The sequence below is a fragment of the Pavona decussata genome, unplaced genomic scaffold, assembly GCF_977016875.1.
Source record: "Pavona decussata unplaced genomic scaffold, jaPavDecu1.1 SCAFFOLD_174, whole genome shotgun sequence".
Lineage (NCBI taxonomy): Eukaryota > Metazoa > Cnidaria > Anthozoa > Scleractinia > Agariciidae > Pavona > Pavona decussata.
In genome coordinates, this window is record NW_028145585.1 from 1,842,501 (window position 1) to 1,862,046 (window position 19,546).

At 38.8% G+C, this 19,546-nt stretch overlaps 2 protein-coding genes across 2 annotated transcripts in view; one reads left to right on the top strand and one right to left on the bottom strand.

Annotated features, from left to right (window-relative positions):
• LOC146463932 (solute carrier family 49 member 4 homolog) overlaps positions 1-3,283 on the bottom strand; it is a 7,630-nt gene extending 4,347 nt beyond the window's left edge. Inside the window, exon 1 of the mRNA XM_085083927.1 lies at positions 2,532-3,283. Within this exon, the coding sequence (XP_084940053.1) occupies positions 2,532-2,841 (310 nt within the window). The 5' untranslated portion in view covers positions 2,842-3,283. The remainder of the gene's footprint in view (positions 1-2,531) is intronic.
• Positions 3,284-4,742: 1,459 nt separating this feature from the next.
• Positions 4,743-19,546, top strand: part of LOC146463933 (uncharacterized) — a 38,543-nt gene continuing 23,739 nt past the window's right edge. The window contains 4 exon segments of the mRNA XM_085084018.1: positions 4,743-5,269; positions 5,400-5,505; positions 14,928-16,176; positions 17,368-17,526. Coding sequence (XP_084940144.1) covers positions 14,955-16,176; positions 17,368-17,526 — 1,381 coding nt within the window. The 5' untranslated portion in view covers positions 4,743-5,269; positions 5,400-5,505; positions 14,928-14,954.

Consider the following 19,546-nt stretch of genomic DNA (forward strand, 5'->3'; position numbering starts at 1 on the left):
TTCAATTTTCCCAACAGTCATGTCTAAACATTGACTGCAGCTGATGGTAACAAGAAGGCTTGCATCCCAGACTAGAAAACTATTTATCTACTAAAAATAAACCACTTATAAACAGATTTGGAGGCCCACTGATTGGCTTTAAGCCGCGGCCTAAGTTCGACTCTGTTTAAATAACTGGTCCGTTGATTTTAACTCACGATTCTAGTATTTCCCCCTCCGGCTATGTATTGGGTCGCGGATTAACAGTCGCAGGCAAACACAAATCCAAAAAAATGAAATCGTGAAACCGAATCCGTCTGTCCAAAGTTATCAGAAAAAACTTTATAGGTTGTGGCCTTTTCACTCGTGGATAAAGATTATGCTACGCGAACACAGCAAGCCGCGATCGGAGCAACAAAGACAACGTCACGAACCCTAAGGGTTAAAATGGCGAAGGGACAATTTTTACACACTCCCGTCTGGCCTCGTCCCGTCTGGCCTCGTTCAGTCGGTAGAGCAACGGACGATCAAAAACGGAGGTCGTGGGTTCGAATCCCGCCAAGGTCGGAGATTTTTTTCTTTGCCTTGTGCGATCTCCCTCTTCTTACCAGGGCTAACGCCCTTTAATCACTTTATAAACATTTACTGTAGGGCTCTGATTCATCATTTATAAATGCTATGGTTTTCCAGGAAAGGCCCAACTACCGTATTTATTCGATTAACCGCCCTTGGCGCTTATTTAATTTTGGGCCCATGAGGGTGGGCGCTTATTCAAGCTAGGTGGGCGCTTATTTTTTTTTTAACATTTTCACTAAGCGAGGACATTTGTAGAGAACTGAACAAAACAAGGGATATTTCGCTTTAACAAGACAAAACAAAGTGCAAAAGCTAACAAGAAGAAGCCATAAACCATATAAGGTCATATAAAGGTTCACTGACTACCTTATCTAAAAACAATCTTGGAACACAACTGACGCTCGTCTCACTTCACGCTGGGCTAGCACAGAAAGTTTTTTGTAGGGAGAGCTAGGGGGTGGGGGTTGGCCTCCCACGCAGTCATTTTTAGGGGACTCGTCTTACTGGGGGAGGGGGGAGGTACTACGATTCCCTTAAAATGACTGCGCGGGAGGTTAGGTGGGGGTGGGCGTTTATTAACATTTCAGACTTTAACTGCACCAACTGAGCTATTAAGCCAACTGCATGGGAGCTGGGCGCTTATTTGAAGGTGGTCGGTTAACTGTATAGCTACTTGTTTTAAGCTGAATGGTTGAGAAACGTCTTTTGAGTATCAACCACATATTTTTGCTCTCACGTCATATACGTATGACCATCACACATTATTGTCTACACGTGCAAGGTGAATGTTATTAGTTACGAGACCCCGGTCCCTTTCGTGTTATCGGGTATCCACTTTAGAATAGTGTGTGACATTGCTTTGCACTGACATTTCAGTTTGTGTGGATAGACGGTCTGAATATTAGACAATTTATGAAGTGTTATGATTGATTGACTGATTGACACCTTTATTTAAAAGTAAAAATAAATAGATAAGACCTTAGGATTGTCCCTTCAGGGAGCTTACAAAGCATCTCTGCTATCAATAGGAACCCTAAGGTCATTACTTAACATAGAATACACAATATTAAAGTAGATATACAAAAAAAACATAAAATATAAATTAACGTTCGAGGAGTACTCCCCCGGGCACTCAGAAAAGTGTCCATTGTCCATATTAACCGGGAAAATATATGTTTTTCGTCGGGACAAACAAAGCTGTCCATGGTGAGTGAGTGTCCGTAAAGCAGGGCTTCACTATATTTAATCAGGGTAATCAGTTGGTTTGTGACTTCAATCCCTGCATGATTGCAAACATGATTATCACATGAGGTCACGCAATTACCAACCAGGGAAACACTTTCAGCGATTTTCAATTTGAAGGTGGTCGGGTAACTAGGTACATGTATAGCTACTTGTTTCAAGCTGATTGGTTGAGAAACATCTTTTGAGTATCAACCACATATTTTTGCTATCACGTCATATACGTATGACCATCACACATTATTGTCTACACGTGCAAGGCGAATGTTACTAGTTGTGAGACCCCGGTCCCTTTCCTGTTATCGGGTATCCACTTTAGAATAGTGTGTGACGTTGCTTTGCACTGTGTGAATAGACGGTCTGAATATTAGACAATTTATGAAGTGTTATGAAAACGTTCGAGGAGTACTCCCCCGGGAACTCGGTACCCAGAAAAGTGTCCATTGTCCGTATTAACCGGGAAAATATATGTTTTTCGTCGGGACAAACAAAGCTGTACATAGTGAGTGAGTGTCCGTAAAGCAGGACTCCACTGTATTTAATCAGGGTAATCAGTTGGTTCGTGACCTCAATCCCTGGATGATTGCAAACATGACTATCACATGAGGTCACGCAATTACCAACCAGGGAAATTTCAATTTGAAATCCTGGATATCACTGAAATTTCCCAACAAATCCTTATCAACATGGAAATAGTAAGGAATTCTAGCTCTTTGCAACCTCAAGTTTCTTACCTTTGGTGTCCATCAACCACGACACCGGCAAAAACACGACGATGAATGCCACTGGCCCCCAGGCCGCTAACAAGGTTACGGTTGTCTTACTCCAGCCAAACGCAACTTGTGCGGTACCTTGAATTGGACCCCATGTGTTCCATTTCATGCCATTTAGGGCAGAACATATGAAAAATACAAGAAGGATGTACCACCTTCGCTTGTAAACTTTGAAATTCTGTCGATGGCTGGGGTCGACAGATCCATATAGACCATCACGAGCCGATGGGTTGACCAAGACTTTCGTCTTCTCTTCTGGAGAGCCCATCATAATTTTGTCTGCTCTGAGGTTTGTAGCAACTTGTTCAGTAGCAAACAATGTTAGTTGCTTGTCTCAACGTTTTTAAAGACTTTGAAATAGGAGCAGTCTGGATGACCTTAGATGCTCAACTGACGAGCGGACTTTGTTATGTCTGTTATGTAACCTGCTTAGGCTCAAATGTTTTCTTTTACTGATCTCCGCCAGCCTATCATATTAGCTGTCGACAGTTACGATGTTTCTCCATAAACAAACCTGCCCTGGCCCACCCCGGACCGAAACCCAAAGTAAACTGGCTTATGTACCCAGAGATCGGGAATTGTTTCAAAAGCATTCAATCCCAGGGGTTTGGAAAAACGAAATCGTTACTACTGCAGGGAGTTGGTGAGGTATGGAAAGGGGGGAGAGGGAGGAGGTACATGGTCCTTACGTAATACACTGGAGAAACGCAGGGCTGAAATTAGCTCTGAAAGACATACTTTCTAAATTTAAAAACGCTGAATCACCCTCGAGGAAGTCGCACAGGCTTGACACTTTTTTTAGTTAATTGTTTTTTTTTTTTCATCCGAATTTTTTCCCGTGACTATATTTGTTTGTCATCCGCCATCCGCCGTTTGCACGCGTCTGGGTCCGTGTTTTAGCTCTTTTAGAGATACCCGTACCCACATAAGAACATTTCAATAATAATCTCACTCTGGAGAGACTCATAGTACAGTGCATTTTGCCTCTTAATCCATTACTGAATATTCCTTTTCACTCAGTTTTTCATACGGTCAACACTTCTTTTATTTTATTTACTAGAACTGTTACTCTCAAGTTGAGGATCTTCTAAACTGGTTTCACAAAATTGTTTCACAATAGCACCAACTAGCAATGAAGGCAACTGTTTCAAGCTCAAGATATATGTGTTATTGAACTAGCGTGAGGTCTGTATTGGGGAAATATTGGTTTGTTTTGCAAGTTTATGGATCGATCCGAGGGCGAGGTGCATAAACTTGCAAAAAAGGACGAGACCAGCATTTTCCCAATACTGACAGCGGACCAAACAAGCTAGTTCAATAAGGTTTTAAAAAATAAGCTTTCCCGCCTGTTATTTTCTAGCCTAAGTAAAACTTGTTTATGTTCAGGCTGGGCCAAAGAAAGTGAAAACTCCGACATGACGGTTTGAACAGTTCAAACTTCATAAGAGCTTAATTTAAAACATTTTTGCTTTGTCTTTGTCATAATTGAAACGCTTGGCTCCTTTCCGACGTTCGTTTTAACGCAAGGGGTCCATCTTAGCGGTCCGTAATGGAAAATTTGGACCGCTCAGGGAGCCAATCAGAATGCTCCTTTTCGGCCCATACCAGCTCAGCTATATAATAAATCCGTACAGTTCTTACACCAGCTAAGGTTATCATTAGGACATGCAAGGTCGCAGCATATACCGACCTTGTTCCCAGGGTCTCTCCTTGGGAACAAGGTTGAGAATTTGCTTACTCATCAGTAAGCACTCACAAAAATGACAGAGACATGTTAATGCTAGAAAAAGAACAATACAGTTAACTCTCTTTACAGACGGTAACAACTATCTCTTTTAGAGAGGCGTCCCTTTTAAACGGAGTATTTCAGTATATACGTATTGTTGCAGTATAATGACTGCATTAGTTACTGTATGGGGCAAAGATGTGGAGAACCGCAGCTGCAGAAAGGAACCAACTGGATGCTTTCTACAGAAAGTGCATGCACAGAAAGTGTAGAAAGTGCAGGGGCACCAAGACGATAAGTAAGTACTGAAGTAGGTAAGTAATTTACGGTAAGAGGCAAAAAAACTGAAGGAGCCCGTTTTAATTCATTAGGAGAGAGTTGGATGTATATTTGTAATTTGTAGCAGTTACAAAGTTCCCTGGGACCGAACCTCTATATGTAATTAATATTGACAATTGCATGTGCTTACATGCGTGAAGATGAAAGAGTACAACATTAACAATAAAAGGCCGGTCGGTCTCCTTGTCGTCCCCATGCCCAGAGTCTTTTCAGCCGGCCAACCACCTATTCGTTCCCAGGTCCTCACTACTGAGAGGCCCCGAGGACCCCCGGGAAGCTTCGCGTGACACTTCTCAGATACACCCGGCCAGATGAATAGCCTCTAATGAGAATGGATAAAAAGCTATAAGACATGATTTGAGCGGCGGATCTGGCCGGAGAAGAGAATGAAACAGTCAGTAAATCCAGCCGAAAGGAAAATTGGTTGAACTGGGAGTATACCGTTTGAGAAAATACCAATTAATACATGGAAGAGGATATCGCACGGTCGGTTGTAGAAAGCCTACTCAGAAATTTGCTGATCGATTAAACGTGCATACGAGGACAATTGCCGTCCAGTTACAAGTTAAAAAGGACTGCTGCTGTCTGCAGGACAAAGATTTAGAACTGCAAATCTTTGCTTTGCTTAATTTCAGTAAGTTACATTAAATGTACTTGGTACTTTCGCCAGGCTTACGCCGAATTGGCATTCGCTCCTTCGATTCACTTCCGGTTTAGCAGGATTAAAAGAGACACTTATTGTTTAACATTGCTTCCTTCTCTAGGAAAGACCGCCCCCGAGGAGACGACAAACACTTGACAGAAAAGATTTTGTCTGACTCAGAAGCACGTTTCAAGTTCAAGGATCGTACGTAGCACCCTGACAACATAGTAAGTTGAAGATTAGATCGTCTTAATTCTTTAGCTTGAATTAAGCCCATTTGCTTTATTCGCTTGCAATCACCGTGTCGTGAGTAATTCGTTAGATTCTTAAGTACTGCAGATTTCATTGCCATTTAAAATCTCGTTAACATAAAATGAACCTTTCATCTATCAGCATACGAGTCATAATCGCCATATTAGAGACGAATGAAAATTACCACGACTCAAAACAGAGTTTGTTCATTGTACGAGTCAAGTTCGAGCCCGAGTCAAGTTCGAGTCACGAGTCAAGTTCGAGTCAGGTTCCGTTTCTTCTGTTTTCTTTTCCCTTTTGCTTCGACTTTGTCTTTATCAAGGGCTGTGATTGTGATTTTTGCTTTCATAATGATGTGCCAACTGATGTTCGAAGCATTAAACATGAGCGAGATATTATTGTCAACGCGATCGCGAGAATTCATTGTTGGTAGCAAATTAACCACAGTCCTCATTCATTCTCGCCAGCTATAATTTCTCTGAAAGTGTTTGTTCAATGTTGTTGTTGACTAAAGCCTCAGTCACTATGCCTTGTGAAACCCATTTGTTGGGAAAATAAAAAATTCCCGTGGCCGTCTACATTTTTTTTATATATTTGCCCGCAAAGGGTAAAGATTCCATTCTAAGTTATCTTGGGTGTCCTGTGGACGCAACAAAATGGCGCTTGTCAGTCAGACAGGTACATAACACTTCATCTGCTTCATCACCGTCCGTTTTCTCAGTCGTGGAAATGGGATCTCTGCTTCAGGTGTATGCAGCTACAGGTCTTAATCTTCCTAGGTAATTTATGAACGTAAACGGATGTAGTATATCTTTCCACTGTAGTCACATCGGTAATGGCTCTAGCGATCGATAACGAAAAATGTTGCAACCTGAAAGTTAATTTTTTCCGTGTACCACTAGCACATCATTATATACAAGAGAATAACAACAAGAAGATATAAGAAGAAGGGAAAAAAAAAGAAAAATAAAAGTTGGACTCTGACTCGAACTTGGCTCGTGACTCAAACTTGACCCGGGCTTGAGCTTGACTCGTGCTACGAGTAAACTCCTCAAAGAGTACAGCGAGAGCAGGAACTTTAGTGTTTTCTACTCACGATTTAGTCGTCCACCTCTTCGTCTTAACGTCGTGTCTAAATAATTAAATAAGATAACTAATGAAGTAGGAAATAAATAGGATATACACCAGCTAAAATTATCAGCAAATAACTACACATGAAAAGTAAACTCAATATAGCTTATTGTTTTGTATTAAAAACTATAATCAATCAATCAATCAATCAATAATCTTTATTTATACACGATAAGTATTACAGCGACGCTTCGCTTGTGGGGTCGTGTCTGAATAATTAAATAAGATAACCAATGAATTAGAAAATAAATAGGATATACACCAGCTAAAATCATGTAGCTACTTACTACATACAAGTCTAAAACGATAAAAGCTTAAAATTCTAATTACAAAGTACAAGGTGGTACTCTAGTATCGACTAATTATTAACACTAATTATACTTAAAATCTTCCTCCCTTCTGGTTAATGTTTGAGGGGAGATATAGTCGAAATCAAGGTGTAGCAGAGTCTTTGGCCGTCTTGCCATAATCGCATATTTCTTAACATTGTCTATATCTTCATTGAGTTGAGGAACCAACGTGTTCCAAACTATTGCTCCTCTATGAGCTACAGAGTTCCTCATGTAGTTGGTGTTAAAACGAGGGACATCAATTTTCAGTTTCTTCCTAAGTTGATGTATCGCTTGATGTTATCATTGTTCTTAATATTATAGCTGACATAGCGTCTAGAGTCAGGTTATTGTGGATTTTATACATAAGCTTAGCTAAGCTAATTTTATACATAATTAAGGCTAAAGAAGACCAATTAGCCTTTTTCATAACATCTGCATTAGATATCTCCCAAGGTAGCTCAAAGATAATTCTCGCAGTTCTACAATGCAATGCTTCTATAAATGCCTTAAAACCTTCCTTATTTGTGAGGCCTCCCCATACTGATTATACCATATACAATCGACGGCATAATAACTCTAAAATACAAGTCTACTAACCTATTCTTTGGAAGAAATTTGCTACGTTTTAACAAGTTTAACTTATCATCAAAGCCTTTTTTAACAACAAGCTTTATATTAAGCTTTACAACATCAACAAATGTTTTTATTAAGTGATGAATCAGTCATTATTATACTGTAAGGCCTAGGGTGCACACTGGCAACATAATCACGCAATGACAAAAAGAAAATATCAGTATTTTTGGTGTGTCATCTTGGTTATGCTTATGTCATCATGTTATGTTTTTCAAACTTGTGATATAAGACACATTGACATAAATATTTATTTGCATATTTTGCATCACCAGCTCACGTACACTTCTGTCGTTATGTCACTAGTGTGAACCAGGCTTCAGTGGTTATAATAATTGATATTAAGCAAGCAAGCAGCTTTTATAACCAATCGAGTAGTTTTTGCTTGATTGCAGTTGGTCACATGATATACCATATGCCCAATATTAATAATAACTATAACAAAATTCTCAAATCTGATTGGTTGTCAGTAGGCCCTATTGGAGCATTAATTGGCCAGTACGGGTACATGTAATTTACTTGTGCTGTATTTTAATTGATCTCAAAACTTAACTCAAATGTTGTCTTCTATTTACAGTAGTTGATCACCAAAAAGTTAAACTGTTGACTTTTAATATTTTTTGTCAAATTTTGTTGGAGTTAATTATCATTAATTGCAGGTAACAGGACTTCGTGTTTTTTCCAATTCTGTCTGTAATTATACTCGTGATTGACAAAGCAGATTTCTGCTGAGTGGTCATCTGATAACCACTTTATTAATCACTTGTATGATTACAGACCAAATTGGACTTCACTCACTCAAGCACTTTAAGGCCTGGGTTATTAGAGCTTTTAAGAAGAAAAATGGTTTATTCGAGATAACTTTAACAAATTGAATGGCGCTGAACTTATTTTGGCAGATAAAAAGGTCTTATCATTCTTAAAATTTCTAAGCGCAATAAGTAATGCTAATACAGCTATAGATCACATGACATGTCGTGATCGTGGTGTGAAGTTAAGAAAGCAAAGACTTGATAGGTAGGCGACGGTTTTAAGAGAAAATATCAAACATGAACACGTTTCTTAAATAAAGGTTAAATATCTCCATCCCTTCACGTCTGGAATGATCATCCATTATTCTATAGAAAAAAAATTGTCAGGACAAAGGTCATTTCTTAGTCAACCTTTGATTGTTAATTTCTCCTATTTAAAACTTGAGGACAGTCATTCCAAAATTATGTAGAATGTTCTGCTTTAGAAATACTAATTCAGTTATCTACATAAAGAAAATTTGCCGCTGTATTGCCGATTTAAACAAAAATTTAATTTTTTTGGTCACGTGATCAAAATTATACATTAAGGAAAAAGAAAACATTGAGTTTTATATTCAGGGAAAATTTCATCCTGTTCTAGGCAGACAAACTGAAGAAAGGGGATCATTCATAATTTCTGAACACCTTTCAAACCCAGGTTTTAAACTGCTTGAAGTCCTATTACCGTTATTACCAATGATCTGAAACTGTGACAAATCTGATTTTATTTAATAATCATTTATCAAACATTTGTGCTTACCAGTGATTAGGCAGACTGCATCACACGACACAGAACTAACCATTTGCCCCAACTGGAAAATATCAGATATTATCATACGAACCCATACATCCCACTGTGCACTTTCAAATGCAAAATTATTATTGAAAAAATTCCTGTATGACGCTTGTACACAATTTAGCACAAGCGGGGCTGGAAAAAGCCATACAGCCCTTCTAGCAGTGACTGACTACATGTAATCTGGATTTTGACTTAAATTCAGAGCCAGTTGTCATAGTCGTAGCCTTTATTAGTCAAGGATAAACAGTTTTAAATTCCATGGTCATACCGGATATGAAACCTAGTTAGCATAAGAACAACCTGATCTACATATGAAAAGCAGTGAGGTTTGTATCAAAACAAGGTCACCCCCAGCCTAGCTTACAATCCAATTGCAAGGCCAGGTCACTTAACACACAACTGTAAAATGGTCTATTTACCGTCCATTTGTTCTGAGTCAGGTCAGGCCAGAGGCAGTGGGGGGGGGGGGGGGGGCGGGGGGGGGTTTTTGGAAGTGAATATTTTTATATTCTGTATCATCATGGTTTCTGAGAAATATAGAAATTGACAATAACTTTGAGTGGCTATCTCCACTTAATCTTAATAATTTTGTTGTTCATTTCAGTCTGATTATAAAATTAATCTTTTTGCTTAGTACCTTTACTATTTGGCTTTCATACTCTCTATGTCTGAAGGTACTATTAAATGCATATAATCTCCATAACATTGCATGTTTTGTATTAGTTGATCTTTGTATTAAAAGGCATTTTATTTTCTTTTAATAAAAAGAGGGAGCATGCATTCATGCAGGGCCTGTTCCCCATACAAGGTGCTGTGTAACATAGGATTGGCGTGTAATGTTAGATCAGTCAGTCAAATGAATATAAGAAACTGGCGACTGGTGAAAAGTAATCCATTAAATTACCATATACATGTTGATTTTCTGCCTTTTTGAACTTAAAATTTGTCATTCCTTAAATCCGTACAATATGAAGGTTTGTTGCGACTGAGTTAGAACCGACAACTCGCCCCAGCGTGCTTTACTAAGTGACTGTCCAACCACCACTAGGCCAGACAGGAAAATTTGGCTCTCAGTCATGGCCTCACTGATGCCTTACTGGGATTGGTCCATACACCCAACTTTGTTACCTGGGTTTCTCCTGTTGCCGCTCCTTGGGACCGAAAAGAGGAGAGACCCTGGGAACGAGGTTGCCATACACCCTGGCCTTAGGCCAGATATATTCCAGGTGGACCCTCCCACTTAGTCAATATGTACATAACTAGAAATACGTGACTCGCAAAACCTCGCGAAGCCGGGGCTGGGTGGAAAGCCCTCTTTACTCGTATTGTAGCATCAAATGAGGAGATTAAAAGGTTTCTGAACATAACCATTTTGATGAGCATGGTCTTTTCGTAGTTCCACAGGCTAGTTTGCGGTTAAAAATCTATTTCCGACGCGATGAAATGTACAACGGGTGTGCAGGGCTGTCATGTTCGATAAATTTATTCCCCACGTAAAATTATTTTACCGCGGCCACCAAACGTGTAATTTCTTCAATGCAATCTTTCACAAAAAAGATTTCTGGAAGAAAGGGAAAAGATTCTGGAGAGATAGTTCTGTATCCAGTGAATATTAATGAACATTGCAGTTGAAAATTGATACAGCACGCAAACTTTCCCGGTGTATGCAAATTTTGCTCCAGACGACGCCAGACAGCCTGACGTCATCCATACTTTGTTTTTCACTGTTGCTAGGCAACATTGCGGACACCTTCAACGAAATATATATACAAACATACATACATACATTACATGTATATAAATATATTTTTCGCTCGAATTCGCGACAAATTTATTAACCTCGCTTCGCAAGGAATTATTAATACATGCATTTCCCAAGTGATAAGTCCCCGCAAAGTTTTCAAAACTTGAGTCACTTCAATGCCAGGAGAGAATTTGTTTAAAATTTTCAGGACAGATTAATTAACTAAAGGCAGAGCAGGTTTGCCATTGGAACACACAAAGTCATCATGTGTGTACTTGTCGAAAGTAGTGCCTGAAAAAACTGAAATTAAGTCAACACTGTGTGTCTGTGTGTGTGTGTTAATGTGTTAATCAACATTCTATGCAAGCTGTCATCAAAAATATTTGAAGGATAATAAGCCAACAGCCTTTATATGCGAGCAAATATTGTTTTGTTCTTGGATATTAACTGTAGTTTGAAGCTTCAGCAGTTTTCCTTGAAACGCTTAATTTACTTTTGGAAAACTGTTTGGTTTTCAGTACAGATACATCTGTAGACCAAATGTCTGTGCATATACATGCATTTTCACCATGTGAAGGCTTGCAAAATACTGTTTGAGTTAATATTCCCAAATGTGATATGCCTGGCCTTCAAAATTTATGTTATTCACTTCAAATTAAGCCATTATGAAAGACAATTGGATAATGAGAACTTCAAAAAGGAAGAGCATTTTGCTCTCATAATCGATCATTAAAATTCATAAAGTTGTGCAATCAGCTTTATTACACTTGATGTTGGAACAGCTAGGTCAACTCTTTTAAGCATATATATTTATGATGTCATCTCATTACGCAATTATTATTGTGCCATACAGTCACACTAGTTATTGCATAAAGGATCATACATTGCTTACATTTGTTTACCTGGCAGTACAGGGATCCAACTGCCACTGATAAACCCTTTGAGGTTATTGTTTTTTTTATGGTTACTTGATGGTTACTTGCCCAACTTTCGGAATCATTTCTCAACCCAGACATCCAGAAGGGGTTTACAGAGCTTTTAGGGTATATTTAGTGGCATTATGCTTCATTTTTTTCACTCATAAATGTGAAAAATGAAATGTTGGCTTCATCAGTTGGTCAATTACAGGGCAAAATTCTTAAAAGGAACGTCGATCTGCTCCGAAAACAAAAGGACAGTAAAAAGACCATTTTACAGTTGTGCAGTGTTAAGTGACCTGGCCTTGGATTGTAAGCGAGGCTGGGGTTGACCTTGTTTTGATACAAACCTCACTGTTTTTCGTATGTAGATCATTTTGTTCTTATGCTAACTTGTTTTCATTTACATATGAAAAGCAATGAGATTTGTATCAAAACAAGGTCAACCCCAGCCTGGCTTCCAGTCCAAGGCCAGGTCACTAATTATAAGCACACAACTGTAAAATGGCCTATTGTGTCTAAGTTCTAAATTTTAGTTTAAGAAGTAGAAATAACATTCAAGTGTGCTTAAAATTAGATATGTTTGACGCCTATTTTTGCTTTTAAAATTCCGGGGCGCCACCATTTTGGATTATATGATGTCATTTTGTTGCCGCTGTTGTTAGTAAGCAGAAGTTCTTTTGTGTGAAACAACAGAGCAACGCAATTACGTCATGAAATCCAGGATGGCCGCGACCGGGAAATTTAAAAGCAAAAATTATATCTAGTTTTTAGCACACTTGAATGTTATTTCTACTTCTTAACCCTTTAAGCCCCGAGGGAAATGCCACATTTTTCTAAATCGGTAGCTATGAACCAGGAGACCACATGTGATGAGAAAGACAGTAGCTATCCAGACGAGGTCTGTGATTGGAGAACGAAACAATAGGTCATTGGTTGGGAACAATAGATTCCCCACAGAAAACAATGGGAGCTACTGTACTAGAAGACCAATGAAAATAGAGGTCTGGAAGAGGTACTGTACTATCCCATGTGATATACCATTTGAAAGGTATTTTCTGGGGTATGCTATAAATCACACCAAAAGAAATGGAGGAGGTCACAGTTTGAATTGACAAGTGCCTAAAATGAAAAAATAAAAACGTTTAAAAATGTGCTGAACATTCCTTGTACAGATTGGGTATGACCCTAAACTATAGCTTAATTTGCAGCTCTCTGAGTGCATTGGTTGCTGTCAGATATTAACTTGGCCTAAAAAGTACAAAGATAAAAATTTCCAAAAGTTGCAGGGGTGGTAAATCAAGTCTTGTATAGGAGGGGGGCATGATATATATTATGCCTTCTATGTGCAGATCTTTCCAAGATCTTTTAGTTGTGCAAGTTTCACGCGTTTCAATAGTCATTTTCATTTACCAAAATTTGGGGAGAAGCCAGCGAATTTCCCCTTTGAATTCTTTCTTGGGTAAATCTCTTATACGACGCGGTGTCTCATTCCACAGTCTTACGCCAAATCGCGAAAAAGAACGTTTTTGTATTGCTAGTCTAGAATTTTGGACGTAAAAGTTTTTAGAGGTGGATGATCGAGTGTTATATGAATGGATATCGGAGGTTTTACGAAACAGTTTCAGGATGATTATAGGCGTGTTACTATTATTAATGTCATGCATTAAGTTGGAAACAGACTCGTAGTATAGAAACATCAAAGGTAAGATATTCGCATCGGCAAACAAGGGAACAGCATGTTCACGTCTATCGGTAAAATAAATCATGCAAAGTGCTCTTTTCTGGAGAAAAGAATTTTATTAAGATAAGTCTTCAATGCCTGGCCCCAGGAAGCGAATCTTTTAAAAATTAGATGAGGATGGATAAGCGACTGATAAATGTTTAACAGTATACATCGTGGTGTGGAGTGGCGTAATTTAGCAATTAAGCCAACAACTTCACTGATTTTGTTGGCGACAACATCAATGTGGAATTTCCTTGAAAGGTTGTTATCAATTATGACGCCAAGATATTTAATATGATCTTTGTAATCAAGACTAACTTGTTCATTTTTTTTCGCTATCAAATATTCTAATATTGGGGTAATAGGAAACCCGTTTTAGGTAAGGATGAAACAATACAAAGTTGGATTTTTTGGCGTTGAGAGTTAGGCTATTGGAAGTCAACCAGTCGAAAAGGTTTCTTAGTTCGGCATTGACAACTGTTTCGTAAGTCTTCAAATATTTATCAACATAGAGGAGATTAGTATCATCGGCAAAAAGAAAAAAAATCTGAACTTGTGTGAGCACTGATGCATATTATTGATGTATAATAGGAAAAGCAATGGGCCTAGAACAGACCCTTGCGGGACACCGCAGGTAATCATGGCTTTACTTGATACATGTTAACCTATTTGTGTAGTTTGCTAGTGATTTTTTAGATATGAAGCAAACCAGTCATTAAGCTTTCTCTTTGCCTGATTGAAGGCCAGCAGCAGAAACAGCGTCTGACAAAGTTAAAAGCGGGACGCAACGCGGGATCATTTGGGACAATACCCGGTCCAAAACCTGGAAAATATTGGACTGGCAATAGAGTAATCTGATTTGTTTATTTTAGTTATTGGCCCTCTGACTGCCTGAGTTGTGTAGTAAAGCTGTATGATGTCCAACGTTAGCAAAGTGTTATAATTCTGTTGCCCAGAAGCAATTCGGATTCAGTGTTCAGTTAACACCTTGTTATTGGTGTATTTATGAATTCAGTTAAGTTGACTGATCTAAGATGTTCATGAGCTTCCATACAAGGTTTCACATTACGGAGCCGTTGTAGGTTGTAAGCATCAGTTTTCTTCTAATTTGTGATTCTCCAAACTTGACACCTTATACTAAATTGTGACCATTGGACAGTGCAAGCCACTTTGAGTTCTTGTTGTGCTGCTTATCATGCAAGTTGGTGGTTATTTTTGTTTACCAGCATGTGGTTTTTAAGTGTGGCCATTCAAATGAAAGGCAAACGATTATTGAGAAGTACATGCATTTGTTTCCTTCTGAGGGTCAATATAACGTCTTTTGCAGATTTGTCCTGAGGTCAGCACTGCACACATGTCTCAAGAAGTTCCTGAACAAAAAGCAGATTTTGCCACCAGTGCAAAATTGAAAGTTACCCTTCTTGGTAGTGAGTGGACTTCATCAGCTGGTGGCTTGTCAACATTAAACAGAGAGCTTGCAATTCACCTGTCGCAACATCCTCAAGTGGAAGTCTCCTTCCTAGTTCCTCAAGGTGCTTGCACATATGAAGACAAAAGAGAAGCTCAAAGTTATGGCGTAGCTGTTTTTGACGCAAACAAGTGCCCAGGCTTCGAACCCTTGGATTGGTTGAGTTTCCCACCTAAAGATCTCACAATGGATGTTGTTGTTGGCCATGGTGTCAAGCTCGGTCGACAAGGACAAGTCATAAGAGATAAATCTAATCGATTTCCCAATTGTAAGTGGGTCCAGGTGGTGCACACAGCTCCAGAAGACCTCAGCAAGTACAAAAGCTATTCTGATCCCGTTTCAATAGGTGAAAGAAAACATGAAAATGAAGTTGATCTCTGCAAACTTGCTGATCTGGTTGTGCCTATTGGACCTAGACTGGAAGAAGCCTACTCTTCGTATTTGCAGCGATGTGCAAGAGATGAGGATATTTTCACAGTTATTCCAGGACTTTTTGACAGGGAATTTGGAAATTTGGAGCAATCTCCCAATGAGAATGCTGAATTCAAAGTGTTGTTGTGTGGTCGTGGTGACGAGGAGGACTTTGAGCTAAAAGGATACAACATCGCCGTCAAATCATTTACTGATCATCGGCTAAAAAGGAAACCTTATCATCTTATCTTTGTGGGTGCGGCTGATAGAAAACAGGACATGGTAAGAGAAAAACTTCTCCAATGTGGCATTGCTGAAGAGCAGCTGACTGTGAGAAAGTTTGTGCAAAGCAGGGAAAGTATGAAAGACCTCCTGTGTGAAGTGGATCTTGCTATCATGCCATCCAAATCAGAGGGATTTGGTCTGGTTGCCCTTGAAGCCCTTTCAGCTGGCTTACCCATTCTTGTTGGTAGCAAGTCCGGATTTGCTAGAGCAATAGAGAACATTCCCTTGGGTAAATCCTGCATAGTTGATTCAGATGACCCAACAAAGTGGGCAGAGGCAATTGAAGGTGTGCGCACCAGACACACTGTGCGGCTTGAGGAGATCAAGTTACTTAAGACATTCTATGCAGAGAAGTACAGTTGGAAATATCAGTGTGAAGCACTTGTCGAAACGATGCGGGGAATGGTTCAAGGTATAATAATAATAGTGATAATAATGATGATGATTTTCTAAATAAAATTTTATACAATTTGATAACTGACATTGCTTTCATTACAGTACAAAAGCCACTTACATTGCACTTCTAAAAGGTACCTAGATAACAACCCATCGACACACTCTGAACGAAGGTAGGTAAGCTGAACGAAAAGAAACGAGCAGAAGAAAACAACGTCAACAATAGAACAACAGGAAAGGAGTAGTGAAAAGCGATTCAAGGGGTCTATCAAATAACCACGTCTTCGATGAATTTGATGATGATAATGATGATGGTGGTAGTGAATACTAACCGGTGGGAGGCAGACCAGTTGATTATTTTTCAAGGGCGCCCAAGAAGTTGAACTCCAGTGTACCCTGAGACAACTCTCAAGTACGTGTAGTGTTCAGAGTAGGACTTGTTGTAAGATTGAAGTTTAGGGCCCTACCCACTCACCCACACCGTCTTTATTTTATTTGTTTTCCGTCTTCTATCTTTTAAAAGCAATAAACTGCTAATTCAGGTACTGAATAGGTACATGTGGAGCAACAATCACAAAATTACCCTGTAGCTGTATCGACCATACATAAATTCACTCCATAAGGAAAAGTGTTAGCTGTGGTCATTTATTGCTTGGTCGTGATTGTGGGAAATCCTTACTGAGTATGGGTATTGAAATTATAACTATAAAGCCTGAGCAGTAGTTCACTGAAAGACAGGTGGTTCATCAATGTCTTGCCTTAACATTTCAGTTCTTTTTTCACAGCGCTCTTGGGAGTTGAAGACATTTTAATCTTTAACTACTAAGAGTGCTCTTAGTTTTACCCTTGATAAATATGAGAGGAACGCTAGAGATTAACCCTTAGTTACTGCAACTCTAATGTTGTCTGTCTTAAAACAAGAAAATTTTTTCTTTCTGCACACGTAAAAGTTAAAAAGGTACCATTTACGTCCATTTCTTTGAGGAAAAGCTATACGTTCACAAATACAGGAGATAACTGGTAATTGTTACATGTGATGTTGGACTTTGAAGTATTTCATTCAAATTGGAAGGCATTGTTATATGTAGGTATATTGTAGATATAATTATGAAGTCTGGCTAACTTTTTCACCGGTGCCTCAATTTTTAATACGAGTAAATGACCTTAAAATGTTGCGAGAGAGTGTATAATAAGTTGGTTTTTGCAGGCTGTCCTAGTGACGGTGTAAAAATACCAAAAGCAGCCTCCCCCGTTGAACTCAAGTCACCTGCAGTCACACCAGATAAAGTTTCTTCAGAGGAACAACAGCATCTTGATGAAGAAAACAAAGGAAAGCCAAGAATTCCAGGATCCACTTTTGACCCAGGTACAGAGCCTGATTTCCTTTATATTCGTTTTTGTCATTGCATGTTATATTTATTATATTCATTATTTATTATATGGCTGGCTCCGCGAGCGGGCAAGATGAGTCAAATCCTCCGCTGTGATTGGCTACCCGAGCGGGCAAGATGGAGCTATCTTGTCCGCTCGGGATTACCCGTTGCCCGTCCGCTTGGCATCGAAAGTTTAATCCCGAGCAACAATGCAATCTTTACTTCGATTTTCTCATTGTTCTGGGGGAAAATGCTCACTAAAATGTTCAGTAAACTCTCAACATTTACCTAAAGGAAAGGAAAGAGAAAGGAATCATCCTGGTGTAGTGAAAATTTTGTTTCAGCTACAATGGATGTGAAATGAATCGGTGAGTTGCTCTGTGTGTAGATAGATTGATTTGTAAAACGTATTGTCTCAAGTCGAGTACTAAATTGATTAGTTCTCAAGGTTTGCAATGACTGTATTTAAATCATAGCGTAGTGAAAGTTGCGTTAAGTGTTTAGAGCAGTTCAGAAAAGTGTTTTTCTCAAGTTCACCGAAGAAGCTCACATTTTTAATTTACAAAATTTAGCCGCGTCTTGCTTGTTGTAAACAACAAAATCTTATCAAAGTTTCGCCCAGTTTTCTGATTTACCCGCTCTATTTTTCGGCTTATGTTTGCATATAATTTCAAAATGTATTGTGTCATTCAAGAGTTATTGATTGGAGGTCGAAAATTGTTTAAGACTGGGGTTTATTATTTACGCCACCGCGCGATCGTCTGAAAATGGCGAGTTTGCCGGATTCTATTAAAATATTCCCGCACTTGCGAAAATCTAGATTTTTCGTACTCAATATTTGTTTACTATTATAAAGTTAGAGCGTTAAGTTAATTTAGAATTCGTTGTTTTCCATGATTACATGCTAATCCAAAAATGCACTGAAAAGAAATTTTATACCGCCCGGCTACGAAGAATTGCTTTCCGAGCAGAACAGTTTCATGTTCTGTTTTGTTTTGTTGTTGTAGTTTAACTTGAAGATAAACCATATAATAAATCCTTTATTGACCAAGCTTGTTCGGTCAAGATGGCTAGATATTGGCCTCGTTCTTTTTTTTCGCGTTTTTATGGACCTCGACGAAAAACGCAAAAAAAGGAACTTGGCCAATATCCAGCAATCTTGACCTCAGGCTTGGTCAATAATGCGTATATATATTTAAATATCATATCATTATATTCATTATATCCGTTTTTGTCATTGTTTTGTCGTTATTGGGAGTGTTTGGGTTTCTCTGAATTCTGGTCCATGGACCACCAGCTCCTTGGAATAGCCCATTTTATACTTTACATACAGTAACTATTGAACCACTGCTTAAGAATGTTATAACAAGAAAGACCAGAAGCTATGTAGTGAGAAGGTCTCATCTTGCCTGATAGGCTGGGTGAGAGGAGTTTGTGTATAATTTGGGTTCCCTTGTATGACTGGAGGAGCTATTGCTTGCAATAACATAACCAATCTACAGTGCATTTTGTTGTTTTGGTTGGTCTTCAATTCGCTTAGGAAACGTTGCCTTCAGTTGATGATCAAACCGCTGCCTTTCCCTTCGTTTTATGATAAAACAGAACACTTATTTTTATTCCTGACCAATAAAGCGTAAAAAAGCAAAATAGTCTTGAGGCAATGTTTTATATAGGAACATAGAAACATCTGGCAAATCTGAGCCAAAGCAACAAAACACATCCTAACCAAGGTCTTGGGTTGTCTTCCATCCACACAAAATAACATTGCTAGGAATCCGGGGTCTGTTGTAACACTGACTAGTGTCACGCTTCTCCAGCATCATGAGGTCAGCAAAGCTCAGATGAGACAACTCACTAATCATAGTTTAATTTTGTGACAAAGCGCACGACTAGGTTATATTACCCAAGTTAGCTTGCAGAATGGAAAATCTGTTGTTTAGAAACAGTATAACCATATACAGTTTCTGTAAACGTAAAGGAAGGTTTTTACATTTTATGTGAATTCTGCTTTAT